The sequence below is a fragment of the Syngnathus floridae genome, chromosome 5 (genome assembly GCF_059516105.1).
Source record: "Syngnathus floridae isolate MCC-2025c chromosome 5, RoL_Sflo_1.0, whole genome shotgun sequence".
Lineage (NCBI taxonomy): Eukaryota > Metazoa > Chordata > Actinopteri > Syngnathiformes > Syngnathidae > Syngnathus > Syngnathus floridae.
In genome coordinates, this window is record NC_142417.1 from 4,204,028 (window position 1) to 4,223,534 (window position 19,507).

The 19,507-nt window shown below is 46.1% G+C and overlaps 1 protein-coding gene across 3 annotated transcripts; it reads right to left on the bottom strand.

Moving 5' to 3' along the window:
* Positions 1 to 81: 81 nt before the first annotated feature.
* On the bottom strand, positions 82 to 18,096 carry kank1a (KN motif and ankyrin repeat domains 1a). Of its 3 annotated transcripts, XM_088375547.1 has the most exons (13): positions 17,830 to 18,096; positions 12,241 to 12,330; positions 9,699 to 9,825; positions 3,810 to 6,179; positions 3,002 to 3,121; positions 2,709 to 2,817; positions 2,461 to 2,616; positions 2,174 to 2,261; positions 1,782 to 2,001; positions 1,539 to 1,681; positions 1,231 to 1,431; positions 973 to 1,071; positions 82 to 895 (listed from the first exon to the last, which is right to left on the bottom strand). In XM_088375547.1, the coding sequence occupies exons 3-13, from the start codon at positions 9,733 to 9,735 to the stop codon at positions 833 to 835; spliced, it is 3,606 nt and encodes a 1,201-aa protein (XP_088231673.1). In that variant the 5' UTR covers positions 9,736 to 9,825; positions 12,241 to 12,330; positions 17,830 to 18,096; the 3' UTR covers positions 82 to 832. The 3 variants fall into 3 exon arrangements, with proteins under 3 accessions (XP_088231673.1, XP_088231672.1, XP_088231674.1); XM_088375546.1 differs by lacking the exon at positions 12,241 to 12,330; XM_088375548.1 differs by lacking the exons at positions 12,241 to 12,330; positions 17,830 to 18,096 and adding an exon at positions 10,563 to 10,631.
* Positions 18,097 to 19,507: the final 1,411 nt, after the last annotated feature.

A 19,507-nucleotide genomic window follows, 5' to 3' on the forward strand; every position in this document is an offset into this window, starting at 1 on the left:
GTGCCGCAAAAAAAAAACCCAACTGCCATCTTGTGGCATTTTCACACAATCACTGCTAAAAGAGAAATGAATGAAATCCAGTTATGTTTCTCAAAGAGCTGCGTGCACTTTAATTGATGTTTATTGTTAGGTGATGACATTGTGCAAAATGACGCTAATGTCAACGACAGAGAAAGCGGAAACGACGATACTAGACTAACGTACAGTTTGTACAAACACAGCAGATGTGCTTTAGAAAATATACTTTGATAAATATATGACTTCATGTGATATTTATATGCGCTCGTATTGAAAAATACTGTGGTCTTTTTAAATAGATACAAAGAATTGGTAGAAATGTCGCTGATGTCAGACTGGAGATCAGCACTATGTACACCGGACCACCATAACAGACAGTGAGAAAAATATATTGGGGGCTGATTTTCAGTTCAAAAAAAAAGAAAGAAGAAAAAGAATATGGCCTTTTTTGTATCCATAAGGGACACCAAAAGTTATCAGAGGCACCAGCTGGTTACATTCACAATAGGAAGTGGTGGAGAGGGCTGGGGGGGGGAAATCCTCTTCAGCTCTAATAAGGCAGTAGAGTATAAACGCTAGCCTGCAAGTTGCTAACAGTAGCCTCGAAACCAATGACAAGCTTCAGAGCAGCAACTTGGAGCCATGGTCATTCCCTTCAGACTTGGAATTTCGAACCATAGCTTAAAAGTTGTTAACATTAGCCGCTATGCAGCTAACAATAGCTTCAGAGTGGCTAAAAGTAGCCATTCCACACCAAAAGTAGCCTTAGATCATCGGATTAGCTAAAGATGCACCAACGTTAGCCTCTGAGCAGCTAATCGAAGGGGCCCCTGCGAGTCGGGCTCGGAGACATCTTGCGACCCAGTCGAGGGGTTCCCTGAAAGGGATGAAGATGTCAAAAATAATAAAACAGCCAATGAGTTAAAAAAAAAAAAAAAAAAAAGCGGTACATACAGGCGACTGCGGTTTGGAGAAGTTGACGTGTGCGTAAAGCAGGACGGCGATGTCCTTGTGTCCGGCGTCCAGAGCGATGGACAGGGCGTTACTCTCGTCCTAAACAAAATAAAATGTTAAAAACATATATTGACTGAAGTTTTGATCAAAGATTTTGTACTACATGACCCACCCAGGATTTGCGAGATACAACATTTCTACTATGGGAAGGGGAAGTGGAATATCATTATTTATTTAGTTTGCACGGTGATGACTCACGCTGTCGCTGAGCGTGGCGTCGGTACCGGGCTGCGCCAGGAGAAGCTTGACGATATCGGCGTGTCCGTGCTCACTGGCACACATGAGCGCCGTGGAGCCCTCGTCGTCCTGCAGGTTGACGTCGGCGCCGTGGGCCAGCAGCGCTCGGACCATGTCCATGCGGCCGTGGCTCACCGCCAGCATCAGGCCCGTCTGGCCCGCCTGAGCAAATTAGCATTAGTGCAAATGGCTAGCTTCTTCAAAAAGACAAAAATGTTATCTTACATTTCAAACTTCCTACAGCCACTTTTTTTGGCGTCTGTACTGACCTGACTGGCGCGTGCGTTGACATCGCCCTTTCCAAAGAGCTCCTCCACAATGCGCATGTCTGCGGGCGTCTCCACGGCCGCCAGCGCCGCCAACATGATGGGCGTGTAGCCCGCTTTGTTCTGCTGGTTCACGTTGCACACATCTGCAACAAACGCTCGTATTAAAGCGGCGAGAAGGGATAAGCTTTCGATTCCAAACATTTTCTTTGCACGAATCTGTGCTGCCCAAGGACGCTAACTCACCGGCGTCCAACAGCTTCTTGACAACGGGGAAGTTCGAGTGCGACACGCTGTAGTGCAGCGCCGTGTTGCCGTTGCCGTCGGCCATGTTGACAACGTGGCGCAGCACTTCCGGCGAGACGGCGGCGAACGCCGTCAGGTAGTCCGAAACGGCAGACGCCGACGCCGCCTTCTGGCTGGACACGCGGAACCATTCGTGTTGTACCGTGTTGAGGCTCGCCCTCTGGGAAAAATCAAACAAGCACTCATGCAGAAGCTGCCGTTGGTCACGGCTCACGTCCGTTTCACACGCAGACGTCACACACACCACCTCTGAAAGCCCCACGCATGTAAAGGGACAACGTTTCGGCAGGTGAATCACAACGCAACGGACGAACGTAAATGTGGACCCTCACCAGGTCTTTACTGCTCACGTCGTCGTTCTCGCCGAGGTGAACTTTCAGGATGTTGCACGCTGCCAACATCTTCTCGCTGAGCTCATATCTGATGACACAAAAAGATTTTGGGGCCTTTAAGAATGTCCCCTCTCAAAAAAAAAAAAAAAAACACACTATCTCAACCCAATCATTTAACTTAGCTCCGTTCTTTCTTAACATCACCCAATTTACAGATTTTTCATTTTTTTGACTCCGATCGCATTGTTTAAACTTTGTGTATGAAAGAAAGCAAACAACTCCCAAACCTTTCTCTTGTCTCAAGCTCATCCGGACTTCCTTCTTCAGTCTTCTCCTCCGAGACGTCGTCACCTTGCTTATCTTCAATCTCATTTTCCTCGTCCTCAGATCCAGAGGAGCTGCTGTCCTCCGAGCTGGAGTCGTCGCTGGACGTAGTCTCATAGCTGCTCCACAAGGGGGTGGCAAAGACAACACGGGAAAAGAAGGTTGAGGAGGTAAACTTGACCTGAAAACCTCAAAATGAAATGTCACACACCCTCCGTTGACGCCGACGAACTGCAGGTTCTTCTTGGCGCCGTTGGAGTCGCCCCTGCTGTCTTTTTTCTTCATGATGGACTTGAGCGCGTTGGCACTGCAAGACTCACCTGAAAGCATATGAAGCAAAGAAACCACTGTAGCATTCGATTTAAGAAAAATACAAATTGGAACAATACACTTTTCTTTCCAGCACTTTAGTGATGTCCTTTTTTTTGTGGTCTTTTAGATTTGGCCAAATGATTTCAAACACTCATTATTAGTGGTACCGTTTCCAAGGCAAGTGTTTCCCACCATGTAGCGCTGTGGACATTTGCAGGTCCATGCGGCTCTTCTGCTCAGCTGCGCTCAGCTGCTGGTGACTGGAACTTTCCATCTTGCTGCCTTTGTCGACGTGAGTCTTGGGCGCACCCTCTGAAAGGCAAGTTGCACAAGTTCTAGAGGACATTGGTACCTTGACTTACAAACGTGAGAACTGTTAAGAAACGAACGATTCAATTGCGATTGTTTACGATTCAATTCAGATGATCCATTTCAATGTTTTTCTATCGACTCTGTAAGCAATCAAATGACACAAGGTGGAGTAAATTTGGACAAGCGTGAAATATTTCACACGATTACGGACTCTCATTCTTCTTGGTATGGATATGCGGGGTGTGGGCAGTGATTGACATCAGATGCTGCACTTTCACGAAAAGGGCCACTCGTAAGTCAGGGTAAGGACTGTATTGTTGCTTGCAAGTGCAAAGTCACGGCGCATTCCAGAAAGAGCGACCCGAGGCAAAACCAGCTGCAGCCCAGGACGAAGAATGTGTCCGCCAGCGTGAGAAGCGGCTTACGTAACAGCGAAGCGGCTATGAATCAGCACGAGGTGTGTAGTAAAGGGAGGGAGGCGATTTTAAAAACAAAACAAAAAAAAGAAAAGTTTGGCTCCCGAAAAGAAATGAACTCATTGCTGTTTGAGTCCAAAAGGACACATCCCAAAGTTTCGCTTCCCATTTACTGTCACATTGTCCTGTAATCTCATCAACACTTTGATGTCAGCATCTATTGAAAATCCTCAGTACCAGAATGACACGAGATGTAGGTGAAAGTGACTGACCTGAGCGGGCGGCGGCCGCCAGGAGGTCCTCGGAACTGGCGCTTTTCATAGCCGAGTTGATGGAGGAAAGCGTGTTGACCAGCTGGCTGTTGATGGATCCAAACTGGGACTGGGGCTGACCGAAAGCCTCGGCCAACTCGCTGTAGTTCTCCGCCAGCAGCATTTGTTGCTCCCGCAGCAGCATCTGGACCTTCTCGATGTAGTGGTCCAGGCCGGCACCCCCTTGGGTGTTGGCCGTGTCGGCTTCGGGGAGTTGCGACGGTCCACACGCGATATTACGAGTTTTTAAACCGAGTAGGAAGTTCTCGTGAATGCTGACGGATCCCACCCCAAATTCCTTGGTTTTGGCGGCGCAGGATTGGCCGAAGAGTGACTCTGTCCCCACGGCCACCGAGCGAAGCTTTGCGGTCAAGAGTACGTCTTTGATGAGCCCCTCGCCGGCAGCGACCGTCCGAGTTCCAGTGGCGGCCGTATTGGTGAAGGAGTCGGTCAGCGCCGGCGTCTTGGTGTTGGTGGACCTGCTGATCAATTCCGTCTCTGTGTTGGTCCCTTGCGTGGTGGATTCCGGGGCCGCCGTGACGCAGGAGTCCACTTTTTCTGCGAGATCCGGGTCGGTTCCTCGGGACGCCTTTGTGCAGAATGGGCCCACGTGGACATCCACGGAGCAATTCCCGCTGGCGACCGATCGAAACTCCTTGAGCGACTCGGCCTCGCAGATGTTTGCCTGCTGGTACGCATCCTTTACATCCAAACCATGGTCCGGTCCTACGCCAATGCTACAAACGCTTGGGTGACATGACACTCCAACGGACAAGGTCCGAGCTTCCGAGATAAGATGGTCACCGACACCCCGACTGTGCACGGGAACTTTGGCCTCCACGGAGATGTTGTAGGTCTCGGGCCTGATCATCAAGCCCTTGTCCGCCTTCTTCTTGTTGGACCCACCAGCCGCCTGGAGCTCCAGCTTGAGTTTAGTCATCTCCATCTGGTGAGTGGTTTCTTTCAGCTGCACCTCCAAGCGGTAGATCTTGTCTTTCAGCGCCTCGATGGTCTGCTGCTGGAGCTCCATCTCCTTCTCCGTCTCGCTGGACAGGCCCAGCATGGTCTCGGTGACACCCACTGAAGCGCTGCGGGTGTCCCGGGGGTCTGTCGCGACGGCCACGTCCCGGTTTTCGCGTTCTCTGGGCAGTTCCCTCCGCTGAAATTGTTGGAGATTGTTCATGTTTTCATCGGTGACTACACCGACGGACTTATGAAGGGTCTGGTTCAGATTGTGGTCCTGCACCTGGCTTTCAAATTCACTATTGTCAAGGGTGGTCTTCTCAAGAGCTTGGACCTCAGCAGCCAGACGCCTGAACTCCTCGAGCTGCTGAGTGTTCTGCTGCTGGGCTTCGGACTCGACGATGTGCAGCACCGTCTCTTTTTGGACGGGGCCCGGGTTCTCCATTTGGTCGGCGCTGCCCACGCTGTAGGAGCGCTTGCGAAAACCGCCGGGACCTTTCGACTGGGCGGCCAACTGTCTCTTCTCCTCCTGAAGAACGGCAATCTTCACCTGCAAGATGGGGATGGTCTTCACCTGCTCCTCCAACTCCTTTAGCCGCCGCAGGGCGACCACCATCTGTTCGCGGATCTGCTGAAGGTGCAGCGGGCTGACGTTGGTCACCGGCGTGGCCATACCGGAGCTCAGGGGACTGTGGCGGATGGAGCCGCCCACGGACGACGGGTAGTAAAGGTTGTGCTCTCCGTTGTGGAGGTGACCGTTGAAAGGCTGCGGGGCGCCGGGGGAGATCTGGCTGGCGACGACGGAACCGGAGTAAGACGAGAGCGAGCTGTTTGAGCCCGTTCCGCCGAAGCTGGCCAGACGGCGGCGGGGCGGCGGCGGCGGCTCCATCAACAGCCGCTCCTGCTCCAGGCGAAGCCGGGTCTCCATGAGGGTTTTCTCCACGTGGGGGTTGTGGCGCGGCGTGAACCTGGGCGAGGGCGGCGGCAGGACCAGCTTGGCTTCAGCAACGCCCGAGAAGACCTGTTGAGGTACGGCTTCGTAAGTCGCCTTTTGCAGGGTCAGCTGGACCTTGGGGTTGACGAAGACCGGCGACTGCTTGTCGTCGCTGTTGGAGGACGAAAGCGAGTCGGTGGACGTCCATTCGGTCCCGGTGCTGGAACGCGGCGCCGCCGCCGCCGCCGGCGTCCCCGGCTTGGCCCCTTTGGGCTTCCTCTGGACGCTCACTTTCTTGATGGTGTTGCCTCTCTCGATGTCGTCGACATATTTAAGAAAATCCAAGTCTAGCTGAAAACCGTACGGCGTCTCCACCGAGTACGGAGCCACGCAGTCCTTGTCGTTACTGCTGCTTGGACATCTTTGGCCTTGTGCTGCAAAAAAAGAGAGCCAGACAAAGCAGAACTAAATATAACTTGTGAGCATTTTGCTTTTACTACTTAAAAGCACTGCCAGGTGTCTTAAAACTTTTGTGATGTGCTGGATATGCAAACATTTTTTGAAAGTGTAGTGTCGTTGAGTGTGCATATCATTTGAAAACACGTGTACATACTTGTCTCTCCCACACACACAGAAATATCAACACACACACACACACACACCTGAAAGTGAGTGACAAGCAATATGGCGAGTGTAGCTAAGTCAGCCCCAAACTATGGCAAACATGTGAGGCAAACCACACATGAAAGCAGATTTGATGCAGCAAGTCCTAAAGTTGAAAAACAAACAAGGCTTGGCAAGAGCCGTATGCACGTTTTGTCTTAGCATTACACCAAAAGGTTCTCGCGACTAATTTGCTCATGGAAATGTTGATAAAAATAAAATAGATGCCCAGGCAATAAAAATGTGAACAAATACCAAACATTAAGAAAATAAAAACCTCAAGAAAAAAAAAAAAATGCAAATATTAGCAAATACCCACCACAAAAAAAGTTGTAAAAATGTTTCTATACTATTACGAGGAAAAAATGAAGATGGAAAAATACACATTATTGGGAATAAACAGAAATATGAAACAACAACAAAAAACATTCAATGCAAATACATATTAGGGGAAGAAAATTCAAAAATATTCCAAAATACAAAAAAAACCTGTTAGACACACAATGTCAAAATCTAGCTTATAAATCCAAAACTATTCGCTGAAAATAAACAAAATTCCGCAAATGCTGACCTGGGTTGTCTTTCCCCCTTTCCTTTAGCAGCGCAACCCATGCACGTCTTCTTTGCAAGCTGGTTCACGTCTTTATCAAACGAGGACTGCGGTTCTCAAACACGAAATACGGCAGCAACAATCATGTTCACTCCTGGTTTAGCAGAAATCTGCTAGAGCCCTCAAACCACGTTTATCCTGACCCTTTTGCACTATCAATCATTAAAAAAAAAAAAAACATCTATTTTGGACACACAACAACAATGTTCCGCGTCAACTTATTTAAGCAAATGAGCTTGAGCTGCTCAAAGTCCAAACTCCAATGCGCGTGGCTCACCGAAAAAAGGCACCCCCCCCCGGTCTAAAAGCAGGGTCTTGTTGTGCCTGGTAGGTATGCCTGGAACTCCAAGACCGGCTGGAAATAAACACGCTTTCCAGCAACAAGTTTTTCCCTCTGTGGAGTCCACAATTTGGGACGGGAAGAAAAAGCCGCTTGCGCCTCACTCACCTTACTCAATCGCTCAAAAGGTGCTGGAGCTCTTCTGCTTTGCTCGCTAAGACTGTACAAAGATTACAGTGTGCTGTTTCTAGACTGAGGAAGGAGGGGGGGGGGGGGGGGGGGGGCAGCATTTGGATCAAGTCTGTACCGCGGCCAATTGCGCGAGGCTGTGAGCCAAGGAGCTGCCCTCTCCCAAAGAAGAGAGCTGTTATTCAGCCGAGGGGGCGCTGAACTCGCTGGACTAACAGCAGCCCCCCCTCCCTCACCCTCCCGCCGCAGGACAAACACATGCAGCTACTGTGCATGTTCAACGTTCAAACCGGACACAACATTAGGTACACTTGCAGAAGCTGTCAGAGACATGGAAAGATGTTTAGTGCGCGCGCACACAAAAAAAAAACAGAGAAAAAAAAATACAATTAAATATTAAAGATTAGCTGGAAAAGAAATATGTGAAATGAATTTAGAAACTGAGTACTTGAAAGAATTTATAAAATATTGGACGTTAGCTAACAATACAAAAAACATTCGCTGAAAATAATGCAAAGTTGTAATTAAAAAATATATATAAAATAGTATTCAGTACAGAAATATTGGATTAAAATAGCTACAGGACTAAAACATGATAATACACAATTATTAAAATATAAACATTACAAATATACGTATACACACACATAGTATACACACACACATACAGACATACACGCATACATACGTATATATATAGATTTAACCCTGAAATGGAATCTTAGCATCGCCACTCTAATCGATCAATCAACAAACGGACTCAAACGACAGATGACAAAAGCTCATCATCAGGACAATGCTATCGCTGATTAGCTCTTCAAAGTTGCTTGCGTGTGACAGCCACTGCAGTTTTGAGTCCATCAGCGGGGGTGGGACTAAGTCACACAGGGTATTTGAAAAGTGTAAATCTCAACTCTTAAACGACAACAATCGCTGCAGTGTGTCGACAGAGTGAGAAGACTGCGCCGTCATTGTTTTCCTGCTGCGAAGAAGTTCCCGGGCACGAGTCGACGAGCGCCCGAGTCGCCGACAGCGGTGACGGGTGGCCCCCGTGGTACCGCCGAGACCCCGTGACACGCGGGAAGGAAGGCCAGCGACGGGGTGGACAAAGCAGCAGCTGAGGTGCCTTGACATGGCCATGGTCTGAGTTTTTCAAAACATGATGCAAGTGGGTGGAGGGGGACTCGAGAGGACACACACACACACACACACACACTCGTACTCACACAAATGGGACACATCGACCCTTACACATGCTTGGTATTTCCTGGCGACGTGACACGTTTTACACGTCTAATTATTTTCAAGAAAAACAGTGTTTGAACGGCTCTTGGCGAGCAAAACGACACATCCGTCCCCATAAAAAGAAAGACAGGAACCCCCCCCCCTGAAAAAAACAAAAAAACGATACAAGTACACACATGCTGAACATTCCTGCCCTTTTCTCGAGCGGGCTGGCAACAGACGGGGCAAAGCCAACCACTGGATTCTCCCCGGGGCCCCAGACGGATGCGCCGCTGCCAAGTCCAACAACTGCATCCGATGAGGACGGCGGCGAGGAAGCGCCAACAACACTTTTCTCATAAATGGTCAAGGAAAACACGGGGGGAGTGGACATGGCGTGGCCGCTGCGTTCTGCCAGAGAACGCCACAAAAGCTCAAGTGCCAGATCACCACACAAAAAGAACGAGGCATTTGATGAAGTCAACTCCAAAGTAGGCAATCACCTGGCCAACATTCCTGTAGGGATTGGCGGGACAGAGCACTCTCTCGTGTTAGTCCGGCAAGGAATGCGAGAGGCCGTCTGCAGGTGTCTTTCCCCCCCCCCCCAGGACCAGCCCTTCATTTTGCACTCAAGCGTGGAAATCCTTTCCGACACGAATGCACAAAAACCTTGCAAATTCCTGCCAGTGTGCGAGATTGCTTCAGAAAATTTGACGTTGGCCAGTATGTTCAATGACTGCAACAATGTCCAAACATTCTGCCTACATAATATATATATATATATATATATATATGCATGCACGTACAGGAGCTTGTCAGATATTGTCTGAATTTTGCCCCAAGACAGCGTTGTCACTCCGCCTAGTGGGCAAACTAGTCAATTACAGTTGAACCTTGCACGGGCCCCTGACTACCTGGTCACTTTGAAAACACAAGCATACATACACATGTGCAAAAAATGGCACTGTGATAAATGCGGGTGGTTACCTGACGCGTTGCCATTCATGTGCACCGTTTGAGCCATGGTTGCCGCCGTTCAGCACCGGCGCCGTCAACATCAACACGTGGCGGTGTCGTGCTAAGGTCACGCATTAAGTCCGGGACACCGTGCAACCTGGTGAGAAAAATAAATAAAATGAACACACTCGTGATTTCAGTTGGTGATGTCGATTTAAAGTTGTGACCACGTCGATGATGCCATCAACACATCATATCAAAGACTGCCCTGCAGTAAAGATTGTCAAAACCTGTCGTTTCTTTCACGAAAGCTCGCGGTGACGACATGTCCCGCAAGGCGTGTTCCGTTCTAATCCAGAACAAAATGGATTCCCCGTTGGCAGCTTACCTGTCGGCCTCACGCTAACGTTTCTGGAGAGTGAGCACCCCACAAGAAGCTAAGAGACGAGCAGACCGGAGCCCGCAACAGAAGGGAAGGCTAGGGTTCCCGCGGCTAAGTTTAGAAGACGTTGTCAAATGACAAACCGAGCAAAGTGCAGACTAAAAGGGGAAATGGGCGAAAGTGAGCCTCATGCTAAAGGTAGCGCACGTAAAGTCTAACCTCATCCAAGACTTGGGCGACGTTTACAAAAACATCGAGACTCCGTTTTGCCATCATGATTTTCAAAATACCTACGCTATGTTTGTTGAGATCTTCTAAACGGTACAAACATGTTCAAAACGGTCTTCATTTACAAAAACGTGTCTTTCTTGTTGAGAAAACCAAACTTGAAGTTCATTTTAGACGCTCAATATCTACCAGAACGCCAGACATATTAACCAAAAGCACAGAGGTCATTTGAAAGGCTAAAGCTGCACAGTGGCATCAAAAATTAGCCAAAAGGCAAAACTCACCCGAATTCACAGCAGGAGAGAGCAAACAAAACACATTTGTGTGTCGATTGCCTTCCAAGCACGCAAACCAGAATGACTCGTTTTGTTCTCAGACATGACGTGAACAAATGAGGTGCACGTCGTCACCTCGCTTGAGCGGCAACCTTGCGAAGCAAGGAAATGTCGGGCAAAATTTGCCGAATATTTAAGCAGCGAGGGTGAAGCCTGTAATAAAACTTTGATTGGACGAAAAAAAGGGAAAAGGCCCTGCAGAAAAAAATGACGAGCTACAGCAAGAATTTTTGCAGAGGGCTAAGCTAAATGCTAACAGTGTTTTAAGCATTAAGCGTTAATCAATTTTAGAAGTCCCTGGGAAATGAATAGCGCCTAAATTAAAGGAACAGTGTGGTCATGAGACATAGGTGGACTTTATTTTTCGGACAACATTGACCCCTGGAGGCAGGCGTGTGAACTTTACTTGGAAAATTGAAAAATACTGTCGTAAACAAGGAGCCTTGAGAGGCAATATTGCTCACCCACTTGCGCCACATAGTCAGATAAACGTGTGCTGAGCGTTTCACTTGTGAACGAACTAAAAGCTCCCTGGTTTGAACCTGACTGAATTAGAGGCTGCTCTTCTTCCTGCCGCACGTCCCGCCTGCACTTCAGGACAATCTGGAGCCACGTACTTGTTTAACGAAAGCCTGGTGAATGTCACTCAACACTCGCAGCGGAAGGCCCGAGAGGCGCCAGGCAGGTCGAGTAAAAAAATTAAAAAGGCTGTAGTTTAAATGCTATATATATATATATATATATATATATATATATATATTGACCAGTTAGCAGGATTTTATTTTCCCAAATATCAGAACTGGCAAAAAACAAATGCTAATCTGGGCATTTAGCGTAACGCTAACACACAGCACAAATCAGGCCCATCTGTTGAGCGCCTCGCCACCGGATGGCGCTGTCATCACGCCGTGAATGGTGGCGACGCCGTCGGCGGGGCCCCGATTAAGTGGTTTTGACGTCATTAGCCGTCGGGGATATGGAGCCGGCTAATCTGGGAGCCCGGCCGCTATATCCGAGCTCAAACGCGCCGACGCCGCGATTTAAGCTCAGGAGTCCATTTGGGCTCCATTAATAAGACACCGCATGGCATTAGTATCAAGCGCAAAGCCAAGTGATTCTTATTCAGCTCTCAAATCCTCATTTAGGCCTCATTAATTCAGTTTTCATGCAGATGAAGCAGTGGAGTGGCCCCTGAAAAGGGGAAGCGCAGGATGGACGCGGGCACGGGAGAAGAAAAAAAAAGAAAGAAGAAGGAGGGAGGGCACAGTGTGAAGACTAATCCTATTAAAGTGGAAGCCAGATGATTTGTTTTGAGATAGGCGGGAGCCAGCGAGAAGACCCTATCGCACTCCCATCTTGGTTGTAACAACGCTCGCCATTTTACTCCCAAATCTGAAAGTCTAACGACGTTAAGGTCTTGTGTAAAGAAATCATTTCAGTCATAGGAAATTGGGATTGTAAGCGAGCTGCAAATGCAATAGGCGACACCTGCTCGGTCCCAAAACAAATATTGACTGGACTGCGTGCGGTTGTGCACGCGTGCAAAGCGAGCGGCCGCACAAAGTGCTTTTAACGAAAGCGTCCCGAAGCTCCAGCTCATTTTAAATACGCTCGACTATAGAGTCACCTGTGCTTCAGGACGTGAGGGGGTCAGGCGAGCCGTGGACGGCGTTGCCTTGGGGATCAGCCCTTCCTCTCGCTCAGTGGAAACTGAAACCTGAGAAGGCACGTGTCCATTGTCACCCAGTGAGATATTTCTCCACACAGTTTAACACAGAATTCAATAGGTCAACCAGATTGTTGTTTTGACATTTCCTGGTATTTCCGTTGTGTAATGGGAAACAAAAGTGCTGAATCATATTAAAAGTTACCATGCGGGCCTTCACCAGCAGCAGATGAGATCAACCACCGGGGGAGCTAACCAGCACTGTAAACAAAGTGCTGCCGACCCACCCGCAAGAGGAAATCATTTACTGCTGCTGTTAAATGCAAGCCCCTCCCCTCCCCTTCACCAAGCACCCTTTTCGGGAATAAACACGCTGCCAACGCTGAAGGATTTTTACGGCGAGACTTCCGATGTGAGGAGCGGCAAAATCTCATTGCTTTTAATTAGGACATGGTCATTAGGGGGGAACCACTAGCGTTGTGTGCCAGCTGCAAATGGTTGCCAACATATTTTTAGGCTTATGTTGGTGGTCTTGTGCTATATGGTAAGCCACAAAATGCTTTACGGTTTACCCATCAAAGATCGTAGCCGTCCCATCTGGTACACAACGGCAACCAAAGACAAACTCGAAAAGGAGACATCAGACAATACAGAAAGCATCCTTTGTCACTGGGACTTTGTAGTTTTCTTGACATTGCATCTACATTTGAATCTTTTGTCACTCGTCTAATTTCCTTGTTAAAATATTTTCGAATTATGTATTTCCCTCCTATTGTTTTTTTTGATCCACGTTTTAATTTTTTTCCCCCCAGTATTTGTGAATTTTACATAGAATATTTTTGTAACAGGGCGGCACGGTGAGCATTGGTTAGTTCAGAGCTTATGGGTTCGATTCCACCTCGGGCCCTCCCTGCGTGGAGTTTGCATGTTCTCCCCGTGCCTGCGTGAATGGATGGATGGTTATTTTCTCAACATTTTCTCAAAGTTCTTCTGTGACTTACAAGATTATTTTGTTCTATGACCAGGATCACAATAAGAACTTGGCTTTGTACATGATGATAGTCTGTTCAGCATCAGATTTTACCATCCAAGAAGTTCACAGGCTTTTTCCAGAATTGGACAAGGTAACCGGTCCATTTGGGCTCAGCAGGCTGCACAGCTTTACTGCTCCCCTAACACCTCCACAGAACAAAGCGGAGGAAGTTGACAAGTGTCATTTGGTCTCGACTCACTAGTTTTAGAGCACATTTGCACTAAAACAAATCCATTTTCTATTGGTTTTCATAGGGACAGCAAAGGATGAATCCCTGACTGCGGATCAGACAAGCTTGAACAAGTAGCACTCCCCGCCCCCTTTTTTTTAATCCTCCCTCAAAAAATTAACAGAAAGAAAAATGTTTAAAATGATGTCACCAAAGTTTGTAATTATAATTTCCCTTAAGGAAAACATTTAATGCAACACAGCGGATCAAAAATGCATTCTTACACAAAAAGGCCATTTCTACTCACTTCGTTCAGGTCCAAAAAGTACTCCAGTTACTTTTTGCCACACATTTCCTTCCCAACTAGCGCGACATACACGGAGAGAAAACATCCCAGGGATTAACAAGGAGACGTCACCCGGCGCTGTCTCACACGGTTTTAGTTTAGGCCAATCACAACACAGCAGCGCACGCGCGGTAACCTGACAATAGCCGTCTGTGCGGGGCACTGAAACACGAGCAGCCTGGTGTGACTGGCCGGTCGGGGGGCTTTGGGGGTTCTCTCAGCCGTAAAACGGTGGCATCCTCGGGGAAAGCGGAGTGTTCAGACAGCCATGTCGTCCCACCAGGTTGAGAAGCACAGGGGTTTTGGACGGGGCAAAAAAAAAAAACATGACAAAGCAAAAACTATTGCCAAGGAAGTTGGAATAAAAGTTCCCATCCAGTCCTAGTGGTGGCAGTAATGAGCATTACATAACTATCTGACACGTGTCTTTTTGGGTAATTTTCTTATGTTTTGTCAAATATTTGTCTCCCATCTAATATTTCATTCTTTTCACATTTTTTTTTCAATTTGTTTGCATCTTAACACATTTTTTTTCAAATGTGTCCTGCGTTATTTGTACCTCATGTTTTGACTTGTTTTATTAACATTAAGATGCAAACTGGTAAACTAATCAACATAACTATGAAGTTGGGAACGGGCTAAGAAAGAAGTTATAACATTTTGAGGCAAATAAGACCTTTGTATAAGAATTACCCCTACAGTCCATTTAAAACAGAACCCAAGTGGGGTAAGCGAGTCTAACGATGCACATTACTGCCATCTACAGTACTGGAGGCGAGCTTGTTCTACGCTCTACTTATGGTGGTAAACAAAGTTGACGTGGCAACTTTCATGAGTTTATTGTTAGAAAAAAATATATAAAAGTATCTTTGGTCTGGCTAAATTCAGGAAGACGCCTAGAGGAATGCCTCCACTTGACGGGCTATGTCTGTGCATGCCTGCATAGCTGAAGGCTTTATCAAAATATCAACGGAAGCCTCTGCCTGCCTTAAAAATAAATAAATAAATAAACAAAACAGGAGCGAGCTCTTCCTCCTCCTTGTACACAAGTAGCGCTGAATGCTCGGAGCTAAAGTTGTCCAGTATGGGGATGTTGCCAGAGGAACCAACGATGGCCATTGATGATCCTCGACAAAGCACATGACAAGCGAGTGAAAAAAATCAGATTAACCCAGGAAACAAGACACCATTGTGAAATACACTCGAAGGTCTAATTGAGGGTAAATCCAACCACCATTGAACAAGTCACCTTTTTTTAAATTAAATCTCGGGAATGATCATCAAAATCAGAAGGTTTAGGAAAAGCTTCCAAATTTGTCTGCTCATGTCGTCTATCATCGTCGGTTGGGACGCATTTGCGCAAATTACCCATTTTGTCCATACACAAACTTGAAGAGAAAAGTCAAGTCAGCCATTTTGTTTTGAGGCAGCCATTTTGGGTGGATTCTGGGACTCGTACTTTGGCAAACTCCATCCACTTGAACTCCAATTTTAAACCAGGCCAGAAACACTAAACTTGCCTACACCATCTCATTTGGTCGGAAAATGGCAACATTTGATCTTCATTTCGACGAGTCGCCATGAACAAAGGGCCTGTTCGTTGCTGCTTGCACCTTTAATGGATTATGTTTACAATTGGTAGACCAGCCTTGACCCTCCATAGTGCGTTAGCACCTTCGTCAGTGCTAACGTTACCCATTTGACACGACATGCTAGCCTCACGCTAAGCATAACAAAACATGGAAACTTCGTACTCTAGTAATTATCCACAAAAAGACCAAGACACAGGGCAGAGCAAATGTGATTCAAAGACCGACATGATGCTAGCATGTAGCAATATAAGCCTGAAACGTAAAATATTCCCTGCCAATTTCTGTGATTTTGCTGAGAACTAAATCCCAAATCGCACATCTCAAGAGATTTGCAGCGGCACCGCTGTTGCCCTTTGATGAGCGCAACAATGAACTTTCTAAGAAAAGTACAAACAAGATGGCGCCTGCCTGCCGCCTCAGGCATTACAATATCACATGTACGACATTTCAACAAGTGTTTTGTTTAATTCCATTTTTCATGGATGCAACCTCAGGGTGTCATAAGTGTATTAATAATCTAATCATAGATCAGACATTATATAAGGTACACTGCTGTTATTTAGGGGCCTATGGGATCCATTTACACCAAACAGCATCATTGTGTTCAGTTCTAAACCGATTTTTTTATTATTATGGAGTTCCTGGCCATTCATCCTAACCAAACTTAAAGCTTAAAACCAAAGTAGGTACTCAACCATGATTTTCGGTATATAGCATTTCACGCTCTTCCAAACTGTATTGTGTTTCACTACACTGAACTATGCTGCTTGATGGATGTCTTTGGCTAATTACAGGCCAGTCACGGAGGTCCTCATCCCACAATTTGAATAACCTTCCGCCCGCCGCACTCCACCGCAGAAACCGAAGAGAACTTGCTAGGAGGTGCCCTCAAAAAAAAAAACAACACATTCCTGCGCTGAATACATGCACAAATTTATCACTTTGACTTAACATTGAGCCCACGTGGCGTTTATTTTTAGCGTCCAAAGTATGTGCAGATGTGCGGCCAAAAGCGAAAATTACAAGTGAGCGACACCACGAAATAAATACAGCTGCAGCGAGGGACGAACGAATTTGATGCAAAGCGCGCTCAGGCAGTGCAAGTCGTTTTCCCACAGCAAATACCGCCACGGCGAGAGCGCTAATAACAGGAAAATCGAAGGAGGCCTGTTCCGAGGCTCGGCTTTAATCATGTGGACGGAAGGGTCGTGTCACTACGGTGATAATTGAAGGACCTTTGCCACGAGTACACCGAGGCCGGTGCTGACCTCAAGGGGCCCGCTGCTAAGCCCTATGTACCAAGCGACACCAGGCGGACCCTGCTAAGGCCATGTATGCGCAGCTTTAGCGCTAAGCTCGCTTTGAGACGTGACTGTGAAATAAACAAGCGCACCAAAGTGTCACTTCCTAAAAGCTAAGGACAGACACGTACAAGTCTTGGGAAAAAATCAATTAAGTCGATTGCAGATTAGACTGTTTGAAATAAACCAGCCAAATTGAACTAGTAGTTTCATTATTGGAGTCGAACTAATTCCAACTGGTGCAATTGTTACACTTGTCTGCATTGTTGATTTCCTGAGAAGAGATGCAAATAGCAAATTACTGAGGTTGCACCTTAATAAAAAGAAACGTTTGAAACTCTTTAGTTCCTTTACTTTAACCATCATGGAAAGAACTCTGACCTAAAAACTAAGATTCGCTAAGAGTTGTTTTTGCTATGTTGCAAGCCTATCTGAAAAAGCCTCCACAACCTAACCAAAGCAAGGTCAAAAGTGTTAAGCCTTTTCTGAAAATATTCCATTATAAAATTAGGCTGACAACATCTAACTCATCTTGTGTAATCTTTCCCAACATAAATACACATAATTACCGGTGCAAAGTCAATTTTAGAGCACATTATAATGGACGCGAAGAGAAGTTACGCATTCAGTTACATGCACGGCCAAGTAATGTGGTTGATTGAAATCTCAAAACTGAAAATACACGTTTTCAAGTTAAAAAGTCACATGTTGGCAGTCGTCACTGCACAAATGTGGCATAAAAGGATGACTCGTCAAATTTCACTCAACCACATTCTGGATTTATGCATGACAAAATTGCAAAAACACATTAAAGACTCTATCCGACTTAACTTGTTTTATTTGAATGCATGCGGTGCACGGAAAGGTCTGTTTTCTATGGAGCTCAAAGTCCAAACTGCCAACACTGAGCACGTAAACGCAACACTAAAACTTCCATCGTAATCCGGTTAAAACGGCAGCACTTCATTAGATTGTCTCGTCTGCTCTCCGCAGGGGGGACACCTGACCAACTTAGGGTGCACTCATGAACAATTAAGCCACCCGAATGAACTCAAAACGGATTGAATGTATCCAGTTGATTGAAGAGAGGGTGCAAGGGAGAGGCTTACCCGATGCAAGGTGTCCTCGCGCAGGCTGCCTGATTAAGAGCAACACCGACGATTCCCCCTCAGTCTCGTATGCGTGAATACAGGCTCCACGGATCCAATAATGCGTTAAAACCACGCAAAATCCACTTTTAAAACGCTCCCGAAGCGCATGCAAGCCCCGTGTGCGACGCTCAGTCTCCTCTTTGTACTTATCCACTTGGCTTGTGTGCGAGTGAGCCGCAACTTGTGGAGGAGCGACGCGCATGCGCACTGCATGTTCCAATCTAGCTCGGCCCTCCGCTCAGTGCTAACGCGAAGGTCAAATAGTCACAGGTGTAATTGCTCACCTGTGACTAAATTCAACTTCATCATAAAGTTTAGTTTTAAGGTTTTAAAACATTGAACTATAGCAAAAATGATGTAAATAAAACTATGGTATGTTTCCACCACAAATTAAACCACGGAAGAAGAAAATTAGGGGTTGGTTAAAGGTGCAAGTTTCAATTATCTTGACCAAGAGATTTTTTTTTTTTACATTTAAGTACAACGCAAATCGTAAAAACGTTAGTTCGCACACTGGCTTGAGAAAGATAGCCAGGCGCATTGATTGATATATCAAAACAGATGCATTTGTGTGTTTTTCCACAAGTTTTCATAGACTTGACAAAGATGAACGTCCATCTCGTCATATTAGTTTAGATATCTTCCCGCTTTTCCCCCCCTTTTAATTACACATTTATTGATTATTGTCAGTGTTGTGCCATAGATGTCCTTGCTGTGGGATAGAACTGTCGAAGGTCGCCATCTTGCGGTAATAGCGCAGATAACAAGAGAAGACATGGCTGCCATTTTGTAGTCCCTTGTAGTTTTTAAGACTGTCAAAGTAGACTTTTTGCATGCTGATCTGGACCTGTTCTGACCTCGATTCACTCAAATTAAAAAAATGCCTTGACTATTCCATCCTAAAATACCATTTATTTCATATTACGAGCTGACTTTGACTTTTTAATACCATTTATTCATGTCAAGTGTCATTGTGGAGAGGAACTGATAATCAGAAGTTGAATACAGTACATTACATACAGGTATGAGTGTATGAGCGTTTTCAAAATGTTTTATATTTACATTGTTCATTTTCAATGGTATTGCTATGCCTATTGTCAAATTCTACTGGGGCATAACTAGAACATTCCATGCCACAAACAGCACCAACATCTTAAGTTTCTGTCTTTCCTTGTTTGAATTTGATTGCCATTTCTATCTCTTAGAGTTAAATTTGTTCTAAAATCATTAAGCGCATTCACATGACGTGATTATGCAAGCAAGTGTGATGCCATTGATTGAAATGGCAAAAGCACACTTTGTAAGTGTTTAATCACAAGTCTTCTGGTCACTAGGAGCTACTAATAGACGGATCAAAACTGAACATGAAGTTTTAGAAAAAATATTTAGGCCTGAGATGGAGTGTGACCCAAAGGTTGAATTGAGGTCTTGTGTGTGCTAACCAATTGTCTTGCTCCGCAAACAGATACAACAATGGCTTGTTTGACATGTGGAAACTTTTAAGCCTTTCATATAAAAACAATGCAAGGACCACAATGTTCTTACGATAATGAAATGTGCATTAAACTTTTTTTTCCCTTTTATTTTACTGCGTAACGATAGTCCAACTGCTTATGTATACATATGAGAGCTTTAT